Genomic DNA, 21,647 nt, shown 5'->3' with positions numbered 1-21,647 from the left:
GAAAGAAACTAGCTTAACATTTTCAAACCTCAATGAACCTCATCGCAAACAATGTACTACTCAATCTAGCAAGAACAAAAAACAAAACCAGTAATGGTGATTCTTGTTTCTTTGAAAATGGAGCTAATAAAAGCACTGCCCACCGCCCAGCAACAGTCAATAACGACGACTATGACGTAGACCGCATGTACAGATGTCTTCCGTCGCAAGCCATGGAAATTTCGGGCGCTCCGGCGACGCGAATGCGATGACTAGGCGCGCACGGCCATGGAGAATAAAAATAATTCGTATCCATATACATCCTACCTGATGCTAAACTGAGAATACGATAAAACCCTCCAACTTCTCGATCTACCATCACAGCGCCGATGATGTGCAGCTCATACAGGCCTAGCAGTTTGCAGCATCATGATACCAGTGAAAACGTTTCTATGTCCACACGGCCCACCAGAACGCCAATTCCGACCTATACCCCGCTGTCTGTGACACGGTTGAGAGTCTGGGCAATTTATTGGGAGCATTTGTAAGTTATATGTATTGGATAATAAGTATGTGAATCCAGGATCTAGAATGATGGGGATCACAAGCTCAATAGTCACTTCCTAATTTGCATCATCAATATTGTCAACGTCCGAGCATATTGACCTAAAAACAGTACTTGTGGACAATTCTTCATCTAAATACAACGTGATTGGTACCAAAAAAAAGTGGGAAATATCCTCCATAGCCTTGGAAAAAACAGCCGACGGGGTAATCCCCACTGAATAGAGATAATGTAGCCGAAGGCTTATGATGACACTGTCGATCGATGTAAAAGTCTTTCAACACCTAACACCATTCTTTCTTGGTGCCAGACCACTGGTAATATTCCACCCATTCATGTTTTCCCAACGGTCCTCCAAGGATCCTTGGTACGTTTCACCAACGTCGGTTAAAGATTGACTTCACGTTTAAATAGACTTCGGGGAGGTAAGCAAAAGGCTATCATCGACTGAAAGCAAAAAGTCTCTTCGCCGAACCATTTTGGAGCAGGATTTCCGCCGGAGCCGATGATTGCCAGTGGGATTCTTCAACTACCCTACAGTCAGGACGCCATGATGTTTTTTATCGATGGAATAAATCTCCGAAAAATAGGTTTATACTTTCTCCCAGAAATGAAAAGTTCTGTGTGCGAAACAAACTGTCCGTTCGCATGGGTGGCGTTCCTCCAGCACCAATCAAAAGTTCAATTCTGATCTCAACTCGACTATACTTTCACGTACGTACACAACGGATGAAAATGATGTACTTTGTATAATTTCTTTTTGTCCGCGCATATTTCGGTAACAGCTCGTTTGTGGGGAAGACGGAAGTGGTAACGGGGATCCGGAGAGGAAAGTCCATCAGGGCTTGGACCATGTTGAGTAAATCCAGGGACAGGAACGTGTGATAACTCTATTTGGTGATCTGTCCTCGCCTTATGAAAGATATTTTGAAGCAAATACACTTGTATCATCAACATCTTTGAGTTCTTTTGCGTAGGTGGATCATTGTCGCTGTCGTCTCTGGTCTTATTTGATGGCCGGTTTTCACTTTGTAACTTGCCATATGCACTTAACTGCAAAATATAATTAGGGGTGGTTCTTGCTTCATAAGCCAGGGATAAAAATTGAGAATACAGGAAAAATTGTGACATCGACATCAAGTCGAGTTTACTCTGCGCTGACCGTCTTGCTCGCGCCTGCATTTCTTCCAACCCAACACGTATGAGATGTGATGATCAAGGGCTGGGCAAAGAATAGGTTTGGGCTTAGAAGAGTATAATGTTGAGCTGAGGCCACCAGGACACACTACCCCGGGTTTGGAGGCCAGTGATAGAAGATGGAGGTCTAGATCCACAATCAGGACACTTTCACAGACTTTCACTGCGAAACGGGGAAAACCCAAACTTTACAAATGCCGCGATGAACCAATCGTCACACAATCCGCCATAGCACCATATAACGGTATAATGATCGACAGTAAAGCAGAGCTTTGGGCAGAAGCACGAAGATGCAGGCACTGAGACCAAACTCCTTTGAGAACGTTCTCGAATATTGACCTTTACGGACAATATGTTTCTGGAAATTCGCCGAGTTTGACAAGCGGACATTTAAACTTTTTCTTCTCTTGAAAAGTTTGATATCCAAAGACTGGGCTATCTCTGAAATAAAAGGTTTAATTGGAAGTCCGTTCTCCAAATATCTTCTGATTAATGTGTAAGCATTACCAAGACCACTGGTTTGCCTGGGGATGCGGTTATGGCTCTTCCGCAGTCGTGGAGGTCCCCGAAGCTGCTTTTCATTGGACGTTATATGCGAGGACATGCTATTTGAAAATCTGGACCTCATACATCATCTAGCTGTGGTGGCATCTGCGTAGACGTGATCCATTCCTCCATCATTACTTGACCTCCATTGGCGGCTGGAGCTTTGCCCTTTTTGTCTTTCCGTTTGACCACCAAACATAATACGCGACCATTCACTGAGAATCCATCGTAAGATGTATCCATTGCCATCTTCTTTTTGTCGTCATCATCCTCTGATACTTCTCCATCTTTCCGACGTTTCGCTAGAGGACCAAAATCAGATTCTGTAGATTCCCGTCCAATTCTCGAACGTTTTGATCCGCGAGGCCCTTCGTCTTCACTAATGAACAAATCTGAATCATCTCCTACTTCAGGTATGTCTTGTAGAGAAAATGACTCTTCGCTTGCTTCTCTCACAATAGCTGGACCATCAGCTACATCAATTGGCGCATCATTCGTATTGCCAGTAAGTTTGTCGGAATTCGACTGTAAAGCTTTCTTGTTTCTATCTCGAAAATGCTTGTTTTTGAAAATGATAGAATGCCGTGTACTGGTTTCCGTCAAAAATATCGATACTTCGAAGTCCTCTGCCAATATTGTTAATGGATGTTGCGTCGTTGCAGACATTCTCAGCGATTCCACTCACCATCACTAACAACATCCTTCACACCCTTTTTCTTTCCTTTCGACTTGCTCCTTTCCTGCTCCTCGCGCAACTTTGGCAGAACCAGTGGACGAACTTTCTCGATGACTCGGGGCAAGATTGGGTTTCTTGAATTGAGTAGCCAACTTTCTGCCAAAGCTGGATTATCGACATATATGCGACATTCGAGGACAGAATATTTGCTAATACGCAGATATCTACGTATTGGCGCCATTGAATAAGAATGTGTGTGATGATGTGAATAATTTTGTCGTGGTTGTATCTGTTGTGTTTGTATTTGGGAAGCCTTGTACAAGGCTTGAAGCTTGAAGCTTGTGATTAACCTTCAGCCTTGCTGAAGTCTCACTGACTGGGGTAAGCTATTTTTTCCTTGTAGAGTAGAAATCCATTGAATTTATCGCAAACACGTCTAACACGTCGGGTGAATAGAGAATTCATTGACATTGATTCATCTTCATATTCCTGACTGTCTGATAGTTGACTTGTTTCCACATTTCAATCCCTCTGAAGCTCTCCTGTTAACCCCTTGAGAATAGCTCAAAGACAAAAGGTTATCGATAGTGTGTGTCACCTTGCCAGATCGATCGCCAATATGGATATTACAATTCGATAAGTTCTTGCAAGAAGCACACGAAATTTAGATCGCAAGTAGATTGAGCCTCGCTTCTGCGTGTAGGTATACAGAGTAAGTCTTGAGACGATAGGGGTAATCAACCTCGACAATTCTGTAGCTTGAATGCTTGGTTGGTTTCAAAACTATAGCTACACTGCTATTCCATCAACTTCGGCGTGAAATATTCATTTGTACCACTGCTTTCTTTCGACACCCATTGTAACATTCTTCGGGTTATTACGGACTTTCGATTGTGTCCGCCATCCGCAATCCGCAATTTCAGTGGAGGTGAGGTCATCTTCGCCAAGCATATCCACACAGCGCCGTATCATCACGATATCGAATCGATATTGAATACTCAAATTCGGAGGAAATCGGTACGGAATTCTCACCGTGTTCATTTTAACTCCTATTGTATCGTGATCATTCAGTGAAAAGTTTCTCTGGCATTCGATCTCTGATTTCCCTCTACAATTTGAGCCTTTTAGACTGGTGGATTGCACGTCAAAGGGAGGAATATTATATGATACATGATGAGTTATAGTTTAGCTACCTCGAAAACCAGGGGCTCGGCTTTGTATGCTGGAAGCCTACCCAAAATCCCATCGTCTTTCAAATGTGGAAAGGTAGCGGGCTTGAGTGCCGGTGCAAGATGTATATCAACACGTGAACTCGACGCTTCGAAAGGCGGTTCGTATCCTCTCTATTTGATTCTTGCCCGTCCATACATATATTTCATCTCTTTCATTTTTTCGAAACCCAGTATTCAATACCCATTACACACCAATTCGCCTACTAACACATACAGACCGTGAAAGAGTCCTGATTCTTGGCTCGGGCTGGTCAGGCTTCACACTTTCTCGTCAACTGGATCCTAAGAAATACCAAACAGTTGTTATTTCTCCACGGTCATATTTTGTGTTCACACCATTATTGGCTAGTACAGCTGTTGGAACATTGGAATTTAGAAGCGCGCTTGAGTGAGTATTTGGATTTCTCTTATGGTTTTTGAGAGGGGTGGGTGCTTTAGTACAAGGTTGATAAGAGATATTGAGGCTTGATTGTTTGGGGTGGTGACGGATGCGGCCTTGGATTTTGAATATCTGTGAGGTCAGGACTTCATGGATTGTTGCTAATACGCGATATTTAGGAGTGTGAGAGGCAGAGGAAGATGGAGAGGATGGGGTTTAGTAGGTGGCGGATGGGGTGGTTGGGGAGCGAGAGGGAATGGGGTCGAGTTTTGGCAGGGGGTGAGCCGGTCTATTTCCTTTACTTGACAATGTAGTGACTGGGGTCCAAATGTCCTCAACTGCTTGTCTACCAAAGAACAGGATTCGCTTTGCTCTATCATTTTTCCCAAAATTGAAAGTCACTATGGATTACTAACCAACATCACCATCACAGTGGGCAGACGACGTAAACTTTGATAAGAAAACTATCAAAGTAGAAGAAAACGCAATTGAGAGACCCAAAACCGCTTCCACAACAATAGAAAAGAAAGAAAAAGGAAAAGTGTTTGAAGTGGGCTATGATAAATTGGTGGTTAGTGTTGGATGTTATAGTCAAACATTTGGGATTGAGGGGGTCAGAGAAAACGCATTGTTTTTGAAGGATGTGGGGGATGCGAGGAAAATTAGGAAGAGGATCTTAGAATGTGAGTTCAATTCTTTTCGAAGGAGGTTGGATGGACGAAGAGAAAGCTGCTCTCATGAAACCAATTTCCTTTCTCAACATCTCGCCAAATCGAGTTCAATCCCCTAGAGCGAAGCGAAGAGACCTCGACGCCAGTAGTCAATTGAAGCATCATTCAAATAAGAGGAATAAGCAAGGATGGAAGAAGTTGGGGGGACGAGAATAACAAGTACTGATTCTCCAAATCACAGGTTTTGAAACAGCTGCGCTACCAACCAGTTCCGATTCTCTGAGGAAACAACTTTTGAATTTCGCCATCGTAGGCGGCGGTCGTAAGTTTCTTTGTTTACCCCCGTGATCTCCACTTAACACTTGTCTAGCAACTGGTGTCGAATTTGCAGCCGAACTCTTCGATCTTTGTCATGAAGATCTCTCCACTCTATACCCTTCTTTAACCCCATTCATAAAGATAACAATTTATGATGTTGCGCCAAAAATCCTTCCGATGTTCGATAAAAATCTTGCAAACTACGCGTTGGAACATTTCAAAAGAGATGGAATTGAAATTAAGACTGAACATCATATCTTGGGATTGCGAAGAGGATTGCCCAAGGAAGGAGAAAATGGAGAAGACGCAGGAAAAGGATTCACATTAAACTTGAAGGAAGAAGGTGGTGTAGGTGTGGGAATGTGTGTTTGGAGTACGGGATTGATGATGAATCCTTTCATTGAGAAGGCGTTGAGTTCGGTTCATACTTTCCCTACTCAATCTGCTATTATGGCTGGAAGCGATAAAGAGAATAGTATGGAGAGACCGGAAGATAAAAAGTGGGAACTGAAAAGAAGCCCCAAAACAGGTGGATTGATGGTGGATAATTTCTTTAGGGTTAAATTGGCTACTCGTTCATCTCTAGACGGAGCAAAGCAAATTCAACAAGAAGCAACGATGAATGATGTCTTCGCATTGGGAGATGTAGCGGTCTTGGGAGATATGGGATTACCAGCTACTGCGCAAGTGGCAAACCAAGAAGCGAAATGGCTCGGAAAGAGACTCAATAAGATGGACAAGGCAGGAAAGATAGGACCTGCTGAGGATAAAGGGTTTACCTTCAAAAATATGGGAGTTATGACTTATGTCGGGGGTATGAAGGCGATTATGCAGACGGATGGAAAGGGAGAGATTAAGGGGTAAGTGGAGTTTTGATTCGCTTTTGAGACTTAATATTTGACGATATCTGCAAAGTCAGAAAAAATTCTTGCGGATTCCATTGCTAACAATACATCTAAATATAGGAGAGCAGCATGGATAATCTGGAGAGGTGCATATCTAACTCAAACAATCAGCTGGAGGAATAAGATACTCATCCCTATGTATTGGTAAGTTCTCATACTCCATTTCATTACTCTCATTGAATTTCGTCGGGGAATGAACTAACAATAACAGGGCAATCAATTGGTTGTTTGGACGCGATATTTCGAGGTTTTAGCGGACTATAAAGATATGCTTGGAAAGATTGGATGAACCGAAGATTGAATAAAAGGACATGGATAGATTAAAAAGGAAAACTGCATAGCTATGGATGACTTCGCGGGAAGGCTGTAACATATTGTATTTTTGTGTATTTTTATAATGAGGCTAATTCTACTTTTTATTCTATGTTCGCACGGATTACATATCGAAGTGGAGGAATGACTGAAGCGGAAGTCGCTGCGTCTTGGGTTTAGTGACATACATCTTGCTTTCTGGTTTCCCCTTTTTTTCTGTCTTAGGGAACCGACTAGTGATACTGCACTGTATAGTCCTACATTAAGATGGAGATCTCGTTCATAATGCGCCACAAGGCGGTTATGTAAAGTCAAAGTATGATATCCAAGAGGCCAACAGCTATCCAACAACGGTGATGAATAATCCGGCCGTTCAACGCACGAAGAAAGAAGAAAGAATTCCCATAATATCCAAGAAATAGATTCCGGTCATGGATCTAGGATTTGGGGGTTGATTTGCAGTTCCGATGAGATTACTGAGATGGTATGGCGACGTTGATGGTTGGCAGTGAAATTGTATGATCAGTGTGAGAGATCCGATAGTGAAGGGACTTCAGTGATGATAGGTTGTCGCTTTCTATCTTGATTTGCCGTCGTCGGTGAGTTTCATTGTCCGGATCTCGAAGGTCTGAAAGACTGGTATGCCTGTAGTTATGTCAAAGTTTGCATGGAGAGGAAAGTTCTAGGTAGCATATCATGACGGTTCTGATCTTCCTGTTGCTATTGATCATGGTGGCTCTTCTCTACTTAGTGGAAGAGGAATGCTTGTAAGAATGTTATCTTTTAAGCTCTATGAAAATTCAGATGTTGAGGTATGCATCATAGAGAATAAAGAGAAATTCACTAAGGATTAGTACTTATGAAATAGATGTGAATGATCACCCTCAAATCAAACTCACCTATCACCACTTGATATTCGCTAAGCGTATATCTGTATTGGAGGGTCTTGAGATCGTCAGCTTGAGACTTCTATAAAAGGGCGTAGATACACGAAGATTCAATCTGGTCATCATTCTTAGCCACAATGGTATTCAAGATAATTTCTTTACAGTATTATGAAGTCAGTGGTTATAAGAAGCATGATGTGGCATATTTAATTCTGACCTGATCTACTCGGGTTTGAGCGCGTGATTTCTCCTCCTTTTTAGTCTTATTTCCTTCTTGGTAACTTCGTTGTGGTTGGCTGTAACTTGCGTCCGATTACCTTATCAAGTGTAATTCAGAAGGAGTAAATAATGTTGCATGTGGATGATGGCGCAAGTGAGAAATGGCTCATACGTAGATATCATGAACGTCTTAGCTCTACTCTTCCGGTCCTCGAAGCTGGGAGTTACAGGTGAGAAGAGTGCAAGCACTCTACATATTTATAGTTATCTTAAACATTATTCGGTTAAGACTCTAATCGAGATACTATAGAGTGAATAACAGATACATATCTCAGCACACTAATAGCCTTGGGTTTGGCAAGGAGTGGTTGTATAAAGACCACACAGACAGGAAATTTTTTGACATAACATACTATTGGCTCCAGTGGTGCAAAGTCTCAAGAAAGCTTGTGACAAGCACCTTCCGCAGACTTTTCGCTTCTTGGAAACCTCATCGTAGATATTGGATTACGACCGGGGGTGAAATGACAAGAAACTATTGGCACCGAGTTGTTAAGATTAAATTGAAGAGTGATGGCAGCTAAATGTAACATTCACCAAGTTCCCGTCGAATAATGTGAGAAGGAATGGCAGGTTCAATGAGTGGATTTTATTACACTATCGTTGGAAATTTCTTGTGTATTATGTTTGGAATGATAGTGGGCAATAGATTCGATAACGACAGCGACAACTAATTTTACACTCCAATCTCAAAATACCCATCATCACAGAAATCTCAAGACTTTTTATTAATGGATTCATAATCTTCTCTCTAACTACCACTTTCAATAACTGGAGATCATCCAGTGCAACGACACTCAGCCTTTTAACTCTCTGATTTGGTTATTTTCAGGTCACTGTGTATTCAAACTCCTACTTATCTATCTTTATATATACCTCTCCACATCCCGATGATGTTGATCTTCAAACTCAGCCGGGGTTGGTCTTGTCCATTCCAATTCCTTATATTCACTAAGCGATTCTTTGCGTTCCATGACTAGTTCTCACTCCCGCAAATGCATGTCCTCTTCTTTAAAAGTTCTCCCTATCCATGCAGTGTGCTTTATATTTCAAAGAATCCACTGGCGTTATTAGGGTTATTGACGTGTCTCCTGACCTATGTTTCCAGCCATACATCGTTACGTTATTGCATTTGTTAGAACTACGTCGCACGTTGTCGTCTCATCTGATTATATCGTTTTTTCTTCGAGGATTCGCACACAAAACTGACTGACAGCATTTATGGATCTGACAACGATGAGAACAGTAACCCGAGGCTGTAAAACGACCCTTCACAATATTAAGGACAAGCAAGATCGAAAGAAGTATTGCGATTGAAAATCCATAGAACGTGGTATCTAAACGGTTAGTCAGGTTGCTTCAATTCCTTGCTAATGGAAGTCCATTGATATTTATATCCCGGGAAAGAGCACCGACAGTTCAGCCTCTTACAATATTGACTATCCTGCTATGATATCCCGAACTTCAAAATATGAAGTGAATTCTTGTACTCGCTTTACCTCGCTTGAGACTATATTTCCACCGAATGACACGGCACGAAGGAACGAAGGAATAATTAAGATTAAGTACCTTCATGTCTAAGCACAAGCGAGGGAGCTCCACTAGCAACAACAAATACAGGTGTTCGCAATCTTTTTCAGGGAGCAAGACCTAGGAGATCACATTAACTGAGAGGATTCTATTAGATCTCCGCAGACAATCGACGTATTAACTATAAATGACAAGAAAGAATGCGATACTAAATATCGAATACTAATTTCGACAACAATGCACACCTCACATACAACATTTATTCTGGAGAATTGAAACTTCATTCCAAAGACAATAATTAGGATTTGTTTCCAACGCCTAAGCTCTTCACAACATAAAATCACATTAATACCATATCTTTCTATGAGAATTTCGATATAGTAGTCTGCATTCTGCATCTCAAGTTCGCACAAGAATCAATGAGAGAAACTATCTCCGGACTCAAATTCCTTTAAATAATTGCGAAAGGTACCTATAGGTAGGAAATTTGCAAAATCCAAGATTCACTACATATCAGAAAGAACTGCTGCACGATCCCTAGAAATCTTTACCCTTACCCCTCAAATAACCGAGGGACCCCACAGACAATCAAATAAGTGCATCCGCTCCTCGATCTACTTTCTACCCCTGCCTCAACAATATCCTCTCGCTCAGAACACTAGAACGAGTCACCGGAAGTCCTTCAAGAATTCATGCAAATGGACTATCACACGTGCGACTGAAAATAAAGACCAAATCGCACGTAAATACAAGCTCAGACCCACATTGAAAAAGCAAAATCCGCAACGTTAAAAGAAGGTCTCATGTCCAAGGGAAGCGTGCAAATAGCATTAAAATCCCAGACTCAAAACCTAAAGGCGGTATCATTGATACGTTTTGGAAAGTAGCTGGCAGATAAGAAAACGTTAGCATCAGACGATAACACGCAATCTAACCCTGTTGACATTCCAGAGAAAAATCCGTCGTCCATTGCGTTGTTCAAGTCCTATGATAAACGTATCTTATCGAGGTATATCTTAGCACCGACATACGAATCAGGTATCTGAGTAAACACGATCACGGAGACGGCAAAGAAGACAAATCGTGTGCGATTAGACTCGTTGCTAAAGCGAGTCGCTGTATTCTCAACTCCAGATCTATGTTACTTGACACGGCGAATAGAGGTATAGAGAATGACAATAAATGTGACCCATCTAACAACAAGAAAAGGGACTAAATTATAGAATCGAAAAATATTGACAGACAGTGATAGAAACGAATAGTAAAAGAAGAGCGATCTACTCCAGTCCAAAACTACTTTACTTGACAACAACAATACCTGAATATCAGAAATTAGAAGAGGAAAAAAGTACACACGTCAAACAACCACCCATCACATCATCCGCAAGACCTAAGGATATCTGTGAAGTACATTATCGAGTTGCTGATCTAGAGTATGGAGAAACAGGGGTTAAATACCCTGAAGGGTCTTTCATCGTAGATCTTATCAGATTATGGATTCTACGTCTAGTGAATAACCACTCAATACATTCAAGTCCGTAACGAGCATAACCTTGAGACTATTAGTCTCGTACATCACCTTTTCTCCCTTCCAAGTGAATATCCACAACATTCCGATCTGATCTCAATTCTCCAACGCGCTATAAAAGCCGCGTGATACTCATAAACTATTCCATAACCTATTATTCCTAAGCTGGATCTGTCAATTGGTCCCTGTGTGAGTATTTCTTTCTTCTGATTCATCAACATACAGATATACATACCTTTTCAATCACCTCGAAAATATCAATTACTAACCCCTCCCCATCCTCTCGCCATCCTCTTTCACCATCCTCTCCAATATACCAAAAAACCCCCCACCAACGAAAAAAAGTATATCATTCCAACAACAGCCCAAATCCCACTACCAAGATATTTCACAACAAAAACCCAAAACAACAACAACAACAACAACAACAAAATATACACATCAATCCGTCAATTCACCTCTCGCGATCCAAACTCATAAATTTAGATGCAGCAGAAAAACATCGTACCGAGCAAAAGCGAAACGCAACATCCCACTAGTCGACATAGTCAAACAAAACATCATGCCAGTTTTACCTTCATCTTCATTTTTACAGATGTTATTGCTGCGATACACGATTTGGATTACTTAGATACTACTGTAGTACGTGCGTGAAATAATAAGTACTTATTACTCCTTGACCTTAACCTTGAATTCTCGCTAACCTAGCCTTTCTTTACCCCTCCTCCCTCTTACCGCACTGTCTCCCATCTACCATCTACCAAAATCCTTAAACCCAAACCCCAAAAACAAACAGGTGAATAAACCCCCTCTCACCAATCCACCACCCCATCCTTCCCTACAATCCTCCCCACATCCTCATCTCTCTCCCCCTCTACCACACTCCTGATAATCAATCCCCCCCTCCTCGGATGTTCACAACCCATCTCATACGCAAGCCGCAGACCCAAGCCCCCCAAATTCGTCGCGCACATCCCCGGAGCCACCGCCCAAACCTTAACTCCATCTTCCTTCAACTTATGATTCCAATCCAACATCAGCATATTCAGCGCCACTTTCGAACACCTGTAACCGATCGTTTCGAAGCGGATTTTCTTCGGCCATCCAGCTGGCTGTGGCGGCGTGGGGAAATATTTCTGCGCAGCTTGGTTGATGGCTGATAAGCCCGTGATGAATAGTAAACGCGGATCGGAGGATTGGAGGAGGAGGGGGATGAATGTGGAGGTTAGGACGTGAGTACCGGCTACATTGACGTCGTAAGCTTTGTTGAAACATTCACGGAGTGTTCCTTTGCCATTGGTGTATGCGATATCGAAGGTTGCGCCTTGGAGAAGAATATTAGTTTCGTTTTTACGTTTTCGCAACATATAAAGAAAGAGTCACATACCCGCATTATTAACCAACGAATCAACTCTCCCGTGCTTTTGCTTGACCGTCTCAAAAGCCTTCTCAATACTCTCATCACTCACAAGATCCACCTCGAGCGTTTCAATAGTATTCTTCGAATCTGGAACTTCCTTCTTCAAATCATCAATTGCAATCTGAGCCTTTTCCAAAGAACGAGCGCCGAAAAGTATATGGTATGGTTTGGTAGATTGAAGAAAGGCTTTCACGGCTTCATAACCAATGCCACTGTTTGCGCCGGTAACGAGAATAATTGTACGAGATGACATTTTCGATCTTGATCAATGATGAGAACCTGAGGGATAATCGTCTTATATGTATGATTCTGAAAGTATTTGATCAGTTTTATCTGCAGTTTAGTTCCCTATCTATCAGTGGGATATACAGCATCTTTATAGCAATTTCCACTCCAAAACACGACAGGACGGAAACCGGATCTAGCATAAACTCCTTGCGAAACCATTGAGTTTCTTGATAATCATCATCATCGTTGACACAGTACAGTGGATGAAGTTTGAGATCTCATTTCGTCCATTATCAGAGATATCCAAGCAGAGAGTATTTTCCTATTCCGGAAACACGACCGAAGAAACAGATCCCGGTATTCCAGCCCATCAAAGAGTATTTCCCTTTTCGGTAATATCCCGAAGGACCAAAAGGAATGGGCTAGAGTATCTACTCTGAACCATACTATATCGGGAGATACTCTCGAGGTGATTTTGTTTCTCGACATCCCGTCGCGTGTGGTCTAGATATCCATCTACCTATCTAAGCTTCACACTAGCGCACCCCGCACGGATTTAAGAACTTCACGTGCTTTACCTCCTTTATCGCATTCCTTACTTCCGTCTAACACCACATTTTTATTATTGTAAGATCTTACAACCATACCCATACCTAACTAGTAAGCATAGAAGGTTCTACAGAACCAACTATCCAGCAAGATCAATCAAATCATAAAGTCTTCCGACCTCTCCCCAAGATCCTCAAACCCAAACTCCGTTCTAAAGCAAAAGACGCATCAATATCATAAATTGCTTGCTACTCTTATCCCACCTCATCTGTGCTAAGTGACCGGTACTCCTATTCCCTTCACCTAAACCAATCTCCAGCTTCGACTTACCACCACAAGACCCCTCAAACACAATCTCCAATCCAACCTAAGCAGCAATCTATCCACATACTCCTGAAGCGACCCAATCAAGGATCGAGCAAGTTCTTATTTTCAATCTCAATCTCAATCTCAATCTATGATATGGATATTCCCTTTCTATATTTATATCTATTTATCATCTAATCTTTATAATTCAATATATTCTATTCTATTCTATTTCATCCCATCCCATTCCGTCCCATCCAACCTCATTATATCTCATCCTATCCATCCAATCTCATTACATCCCGTCCCGTTCTATCCCATCCTATCCATTACAGAATTTTAAACCAGCTCATAACGTCTAATCACGACTCTGGTCGATACCTCATAAATCTATCCATCCATAAATTTAAACTTCCTCATTCCCCACCACCCCTCTACTAAATCTTCTCTTTCTCAATCCCCTCCCCTCCTCAGATCTCTCCCTCCCCTTCCCCTTCCCCCCATCATCTCTTTCCTTCCCCCCCTCCCCAAACTCCCCCATCCCCAGCCCCTCCTCCCTCTCTCCACCCCCCTCACCACCCAACCCCTCCCCTTCCCAGCCCGGCAACCTAACCGCCCTATCCAACGCCCTCGGCAACCCCCTATGTCTTCCCCTCACCATAACCGCCACCAAAACAACCTTACTCGCCTTCTTCATACCCCCTGAAAAACTATAATCCTGATCCGGCAAACCCGTCGAGATTCCCACACAACCATACGCGCTCACCACCTCAAAAATCACATTAAACACCGAGTACGTAATGGGATCTCTCTCAAACGACGACCCTTCAATACAAACGATAAGGAAAGTCGCGAGTGTTAACCACCACAAATCGTGGGAGAGTTGGGAGCGCAATTGGTGACGGACGAATTGAGTACCTGTAGTTTCTTCCTTCGGGGACGAGGCCGAATTTAAGTTTGAATTTGATGATGCGGTACGAGGTATGCCAATATCCCTTCCACTGATTGATTTTCTAATTCTCTTCATACCTCTCCCCCATCTCGTAGTATTGGAATCCGTCTCCACATCTCCCCTGTAAATTCCCAAACTCCGCTCTTCATAAACATTACTATGTCTCATTGTGATGACCACCGGATATACACTGATATACATCATAACCACGTACAAGAACTGCAGTCCAATACGTAAACTTGGAATACTTATGATATAAAATCCTCCACTTCTGACTGCAATTGCTTGGAATAGTCCATCGAGAACGCGGTAGCGTGGCTCAATTACTTGAGTTGCGGAATTACCAATGTTGAGAAGTTCAAAGGCAACCCAATCGATACTATTGAGAGTTATGACCATGAAGAGGAGCCACCATGTGGGACGAGAGGGAAATAGATTAGTATAGACGCGACGAGGGTAGCGAAGGATGAAGAGGAGTGTTGGTTTATGGTGTTGGAAGGGGGAAAGTAAGTTGGGGAATGTATCGAGAAGCTTGAGAAGGGTGTAGAGAATCAGACGGAGGAAGAGAGGATATGCTGTGTTGCCGGCGAGAATTAGAAGACCCATCGTTAGGAGGGTATAGACTGAGGTTTGGAAAGGTATCTATTCTCGTTAGTTTTTGCTTCCCATATTTTAAACCCTCAAAGGATCGCAAAATAAAAAGGTGAAAGGAAAAAACCAACCATATTCAAATCCAATAAACTCATTCCTGAATTATTAAATGCACTAATCGCATTGAAAACTCCCAACCACCATGGATTGATTCCATTTTCAAGCGCAACATTACTTTTATTATAAGCCATATAAGCACCCAATCCAATTCCTCCTAACACTTGCCAGAGAATGAAATATAGTGGAACTAACCAAGCTAGAAAAGATATAGCTCGGTATTCGACGCCCCCCAAGTGTTCTCTTTCGGCTCGTGATAGACCATGAAATTGTGCATTGCGGCCTGTGGTGTTGGAATTTAGGTATGAAGGATATTGAAGTGGAGCAAGATCTTGCTGGCCTGTCTGGGTGTGTTGGAGTGTACTGGTTTCTTGAACGCGATGCTTGATTGTGTTTTCTGAGGTAGATGTAGGAAACTGGAAATTTGTTGATCGAGCTGGTGTTGCAGTTTCGTTATTTGAACTCCCGCCTGTAACATCCTTTGCTTTCCCTTTTCCATTTACTGGATATGCATCAGGCGCAAACGTAATATGATCTCCCGTATCTTTTGGTACACCACCATGAGGAGAAATTTCCGAAATGGCAGTCATACAATTGTCATCACTTCTACCTCCAACTGGTTGAACTTTCAATCCTTCATCCATTTCTAAAGCATCATCGCCTCGATTACCACCGCTGGTCGATGGAAACTTCCAATTAGCCCCCATCAGATCATTCCCATCTCCCCTCCTACTTCCCATAGCGTCTCGACTTCCACTCCTTATTCTTTCTCTCCTCCTCTCTTCCTTATGTCTCCCAACCACCTCGCCAAACCTAACTTCAAAAGCTCTTTTCCTTGTCCTCACAGTCGCCACACTGACAAAAATCGCACTCCCAACTACAATCAACAGCCAAAGAATAACCTGCTGGAACGTCGTCATCGTACTCAAATTCACCGTATTAAGACCCGCTTCCGTCATGGCCGATGTGACCAAAAATAACGAATCAACATATGATATTGATTTGGAAGGATTCGACGAACCCCAGAATATTAGAGAAGTGATGAGGAGGGTTATGATGAAATAGGTATAATGAATGGTGATGAAATTGAGTGGTGGCAAGAGGGCGAGAATTGGTGATAAGCATCGCATCACTCGATCATACCATTCATCGCCCATGAAACTCTTGAGAGATCGAGGCTTCTTACCCATCTCTTCTCGCGAAGGATGCGAATTGAAAAAACTTCCTCTCATACTTCTTGGAAGAGTCTTCTCTCTGTGTCCACGTGATGGAAGAAGTGATTTGAGAGGTCTAGTAGCAATTGGAGAATGAATAGCGAAGAAAGATCCAAATGTTCTTGGTGCTGTTTGTGAGTTGTGATTTTGAGGTACGGTTTGAAGTTTTGGAACTTCCAACCTTCCAGTCTCCGATTGAATATTTCTCGATTCAAAATTTCTTGATTCCTTCACTTCCGTATCAACCTTTCCCTCTCCCATCCGAACTTTACTCGCATCCAATTTCCTCTGTTCCGATTTCGTATCCAACGTGTAAATTCCCGTTTCGTTCTCGTGCGGAATCACAATTTTTGGAATTCCTCTTTTAACGTTTCTCTCCTCGTGACGGTCGTATGCCCCGTGATGTCCAATCTCCAATTCCCGCGAATTCCTCGCTGTAGTTTCGCCAGATGTGAGTTGCCAAGTATGATGTTCACCTGTCATGTTCTTTCTTTCCCTTCCTGCCTGTGCTGTATCACTTTGCCACAACTCAATTCCCGCGAAGAGATTGGGAAAGTCGAATATTCGTATTGACCTTACTAGCTACACTATAGGGTATGCAACAATTGAGAACTTCAATTTGTTACCATCCAATAGAGTATAGTGGTATCGTCAATTCTTCATGTATCGATATCATCCACCACCAAGAAGAAGTAACAGGCAGTACCGATCGATAACAGGGAATTGATGCCGAAGCAAAGACAAAGCGTTCCTTCCCAAGCAAATCTAGATCTCTAATCAAACAAACAAACAATCACAATCAATCAAATGTATGTAAATAAATAAATAAATCAAACTCCTCAAAAAAAATACCCCCAGAAACAGAAAACTCCTTCTTCCTCGTACAGGAAAATCTACCTTATGAATGAAAAGCCAACAGTGATATTGTTGGTCGTCTCGATTATGTACAAGTAGGGCATGGCATGGTATGGAGGTCAATTTTTCTGCAATTTTTTTTTCCTTTACCTTTTCTTCAACCATGAGCCACCGAGCCGACCTCTCATCTCATACCCCACATCTAATTAATGCAACCAACTGTCTGTCTCAATTCCTTCCTTTGCTTCACCGACAGTCTTTGGTTGCAGGTGTTGTTGTTGATAAGATGAATCAATCTCGATATCGATATTGAATTTCAAGACATTGACTTGAGTGATAAATGAGATATAAGAATACCCAGGTATTTAGTACTCAATAATACAAGTAATAGGAAAAGTCGCTCGATCTTGGGTTAAAATTACATATAACATGGTTTATCAGTGAGCAGGTTATATTAATGAATAAGTCACTTATTTTACATACAAAATTCATTTATATATAATTATGCACTTTCTTTATTTATTAATATAATTTTCTAAAAATTTAATATAAAATATTTAGATATAAAAGAATTTTAAAAATCTAATTAATTTTAAGAAATTAGAATTTATAAAAAATTTATTATAAAAATAGTTTTTTTATAACGAAAATTATAACAATTTCCTTTTTTTTGAAAAAAAATAATGAAATTATTTTATAAAAATTAAATTAATAGAAAATCTATATTTTGATTATTTTTTAAAATCTTTTATTCAAGAAAATAATAATTAATTATTAAAATATCAATATTTTAAAAAGCTTGATTTAAATGATTTTCGAAATAATCCGTTTATTGATATAACCTGTTCACTAATAAACCACGTTATATATATATGCTCAATCCCTCCAGCTATCACCAATACAACATCACCACCACACCACCGTATCGCATAAACAATCTAAATTACCTATATAACATCCAAATCTAACACCAGGATCCGATCCAGAATCCAATCCAGAATCCAATCCAGAATCCAATTCCCCATACAATCCAACCATCCAACCATCGCGATCTAAACCGAAAGAATCCTTCAAATCTTGGTAGCCCTTGGAGACCCTTCTCCTCTTTCTCTCTCTCTCTCAATCTAAAAACATACACTCCAGTCTGAATCAACTACCACGACCATAGACCCTTCCTTCCAGCCAGCTAGCTCTACGTGCATAGCCCATCGCTTCCAGCAAGCAAGCAAGCAAGCCAACCAAGAAGCCAACAGACCGACCGTTCACAGGTAACCTCAAATCAGGCCAACCTCAGATCAGACTAACTAGTTGTCTACCTATGCCTACCAGGTAACTAAATCACTCATCAAATTCATTCGTTCATTCATTTGTGAACTTCACCAAGACACAAGAAGAGTAACCAAAGTTTATACATTTCATAAAGCCAACATGCTTTTATTCATTCATTCATTCACTCATCCTATCTCATGCTATGTTATCCTATCTCCTTCCATACATCTCATCTGATATATAGATAAATACCCAGACAAATTTCTAGCAATATACCTCATCTCTCCTCCGCCTCCTCTTCTCTTCCCTACCCCATTCCTATATCCAATCCCCATCCAGGGTATCTACCATTCCATATCCCAATCCAATCCAGTCTAGGCCTTTCACCCAATCCATCCAATTCAATCTTCCTTATCCTTCCCTAAAATTCGTCCCACGATGATGACTGTAAACAACATAGGAAATTGGTGATGTGCACAATGCTACTTCCTTCCTTCACTCCCTCAATTCAAAGAAACAAAAAAACGCCAGCTGAATCACGGGTGCATCCGAATTTGGTTTCTCGCCCAAGAGTATCCAAACCACCCACAGCTTATCCTTCATCCCACCCCCCTTCCCTTCCCCATAAACAAATAAAATTATGTATGTATGTATATTGCATCATATTTAAGATTCCAAAACTCCTCGCAAAATGATAGAATATCAGATAAATAGCGTACAAGCCGATAATATAAATGGCTTCCAAATCACCACGAAGGATGGGTGGATGGGTGAATTGTTAATTCTGAGTGTATATTAGAACTGAACAATGTTGTATGACAAGATTTGAGTATCAGTTCGTGTTTGTTGGTGTGTCTTGCCTCAAGAGCGACGATTGATTGGCGTCAATGCGATAAATTCGCGGCTCGATTATTCTCGTTGGTGCTATGGTACCTGCGCCATGACCTTCATAAAAGAAGGATACCAGTGGTCCAGTCCTTGAATGATGGGCCGAATATGCTGTTGTATATAAAGAATCAATTCCAGTTTGTCGAAAGAAGTTCAAGGTCCATGCTGTGAAGGATCTCTTGGATGTTGACTTCTTCTTCCAGCTTCACCTCTAGCATTAGCCCATTCTTGAGCACCACTTTGTCTACCAGGTTGTTCAGCCGGTAATTTCTGATCTTCTTGTCTCTGAGGTGGAGGTGGAGTTGCCATGTGTTGATTTGAAGATCCATCTGGTCTCAATCCCGATACAACAGATTGTGCAATGGATGCCACAACATAACCTCTCAATTCCTTGTCTTCCCTCGCATCTTCCTTTTCCAAACGAAACCTCTCATCCTTGTTCATATTTGATCTTCGAAGACCTCGAATTTCGTTTTGGATGTACAGCATAACTTCCTCTGGACATTTGTTTCTTGGAAGAGCATGATCCGCTTTGCGAACATATCTTCTGGTAACATCTGTCGCACCATCCGTTGAAAAGGCAATACAGTAAGACATTTTCTTACCCCAACCCTCAGCATATAATCGCGGATTATCCCACGCTTCTTCACAAGCATCAACATGAATCCATCTCTTTTTCGTATCCGAATAAACTTCCGTCCAGACATGATCTTCGACATTCCAGACCCACCTTACACGACCTCCTACTGCGCGACACAGCATGCTGAAACAATTGGCCCATTCTCCAACTCTTCCTTTGCGCGTTTGTAATAATTGCCAGACGTCACTATATCGAGGGAATCTTTCATATGCTCTACAATCCCCAGCTGAACAACGATATAATTCGACTTTTGTTGCTCCGCATGCTGATTCGTCGGGTGTAGGTGGTGTCATGCCTTGGGCTACTGTAGGTGACATGCATACTTGACATGGTGGATTGTTGACCCATGAAAAGAATGAACGTTTAAACCATCTGATAAGATGTTAGGGCCAGTTATATCGGGAACGTCGAGCAAAGCGGCAGAGCCATGACGGGAAGCCAAAGCGCAAATCAAAGACAGCATAACAAACATACCTCAACAGCGCTCTAATCACACAATCTTGATAGCCCCATTCTGGTTTCCTTCCATCTCCCATACTTTCAGCTTCGGCTTGTAATATTTGACTTTCCTCTTCTGCCTCGCCATATATTCTATCTAATGGTAAATGTTGTAGAGCTTCATCCAATAAACCTGGGTTTTCATATTTCGTAGGAGTTTGCGAGATGGAAATTAATAGATTTCGAAACTTTTGTGATTGTACATCTGCAGGTGGTGATGGAATCTTTGGTAAATTTCTTACGGACGAATACGAAGGAGGTGTTGAGGGTTTTGAATTATTTGATGAAGAAGTTGGACGAAAGTTTGAAGATTGTTGTTGTTGTTGTTGTTGTTGTTGTTGTTGTGAAGAAGTTGCTTGTAAATTGGATGAAGATGATCTTTCTCTTGGTGATGGTGATGCATTTCTTGACCTCGATTTATCCAATTCATTTAATCGTTTCGTCCTTAATAAACCTTCGAATTGTTGTCTTAAATCTTTTGCCCATGCTTCATCATATTCCCTATTTGGTGCATTACGATCAGCCATTTTGATATATTGTTGGTGGTGATGGTGATGTTGTCGAAAGAGAGAAATAATAATTGAACGTCGAATGTCGAATGTCGTATGTCGGATGTCCAAGGTCGAGGGTCGTATCGTATTGTATTGTATGGTACGAATTGAAAGGGAAAAAGATGATTCGACACTCCTTCTTCAAATCTTCAACCTTCACAACCAATCTTCACTTCGCTCTCCCTCTCTCTCTCTCTCTCTCTACCGTATGTATCTCTTTGTGTAAGTTGTGGCTGATTCTATAATCGAAAGAGGAATTTTGGGTATGATATCGTCCGAGGAATGGTCGTGATAACAATGCGTAGGTAGGTAGGTAGTCGAATATACCCTCCAAGGATAAAAAGGAAGGATGTTAATGAAGAAAAAATGAATTGAAAAATGTGAATGAAGTAAAGTAAGTATGAAAGTAGTGGTAGAAAATAAAGTTGTATCTTCAATCAATCAATAAATCAACATTTCTTTACTTTTCTTTACTCTCTGTCTCTCTCTCTTTCTCTCTCACTCGCTCACGCACGCAAACTCTCTGTCTCTCGCTCGCTCTAGTTTGTCCCTCGAGCACAGCCCT

General features: G+C 41.5%; 5 protein-coding genes across 5 annotated transcripts; 1 reads left to right on the top strand and 4 right to left on the bottom strand.

Moving 5' to 3' along the window:
* Positions 1-2,365: 2,365 nt before the first annotated feature.
* On the bottom strand, positions 2,366-3,204 carry EAE97_010670 (uncharacterized protein; the record flags this gene model as incomplete). The annotated part of the gene is made up of 2 exons (XM_038881185.1): positions 2,366-2,913; positions 2,973-3,204. The coding sequence occupies 2 exons, from the start codon at positions 3,202-3,204 to the stop codon at positions 2,366-2,368; spliced, it is 780 nt and encodes a 259-aa protein (XP_038728046.1).
* A 573-nt stretch (positions 3,205-3,777) lies between these two features.
* Positions 3,778-6,891, top strand: EAE97_010669 (uncharacterized protein). The gene is made up of 8 exons (XM_038881184.1): positions 3,778-4,293; positions 4,412-4,583; positions 4,754-4,853; positions 5,008-5,257; positions 5,487-5,567; positions 5,616-6,423; positions 6,529-6,612; positions 6,680-6,891. Exons 1-8 carry the CDS (start codon positions 4,134-4,136, stop codon positions 6,720-6,722), a joined length of 1,698 nt encoding a protein of 565 aa, XP_038728045.1. The 5' UTR covers positions 3,778-4,133; the 3' UTR covers positions 6,723-6,891.
* A 4,925-nt stretch (positions 6,892-11,816) lies between these two features.
* Positions 11,817-12,677, bottom strand: EAE97_010668 (uncharacterized protein; the record flags this gene model as incomplete). The annotated part of the gene is made up of 2 exons (XM_038881183.1): positions 11,817-12,328; positions 12,392-12,677. The coding sequence occupies 2 exons, from the start codon at positions 12,675-12,677 to the stop codon at positions 11,817-11,819; spliced, it is 798 nt and encodes a 265-aa protein (XP_038728044.1).
* Positions 12,678-13,913: 1,236 nt separating this feature from the next.
* Positions 13,914-16,864, bottom strand: EAE97_010667 (uncharacterized protein; the record flags this gene model as incomplete). Its single annotated transcript, XM_038881182.1, has 2 exons — positions 13,914-15,101; positions 15,182-16,864. The coding sequence occupies 2 exons, from the start codon at positions 16,862-16,864 to the stop codon at positions 13,914-13,916; spliced, it is 2,871 nt and encodes a 956-aa protein (XP_038728043.1).
* A 2,258-nt stretch (positions 16,865-19,122) lies between these two features.
* Positions 19,123-21,058, bottom strand: EAE97_010666 (uncharacterized protein; the record flags this gene model as incomplete). The annotated part of the gene is made up of 2 exons (XM_038881181.1): positions 19,123-20,405; positions 20,508-21,058. 2 exons carry the CDS (start codon positions 21,056-21,058, stop codon positions 19,547-19,549), a joined length of 1,410 nt encoding a protein of 469 aa, XP_038728042.1. The 3' UTR covers positions 19,123-19,546.
* Between the last annotated feature and the right edge of the window lie 589 nt (positions 21,059-21,647).

Source organism: Botrytis byssoidea, assembly GCF_014898295.1.
Source record: "Botrytis byssoidea strain MUCL 94 chromosome Unknown BBYS_029, whole genome shotgun sequence".
Taxonomy (NCBI): Eukaryota; Fungi; Ascomycota; class Leotiomycetes; order Helotiales; family Sclerotiniaceae; genus Botrytis; species Botrytis byssoidea.
Note: the sequence above shows the minus strand (reverse complement) of the source record. Positions and strands in the feature narration are given on the sequence as shown.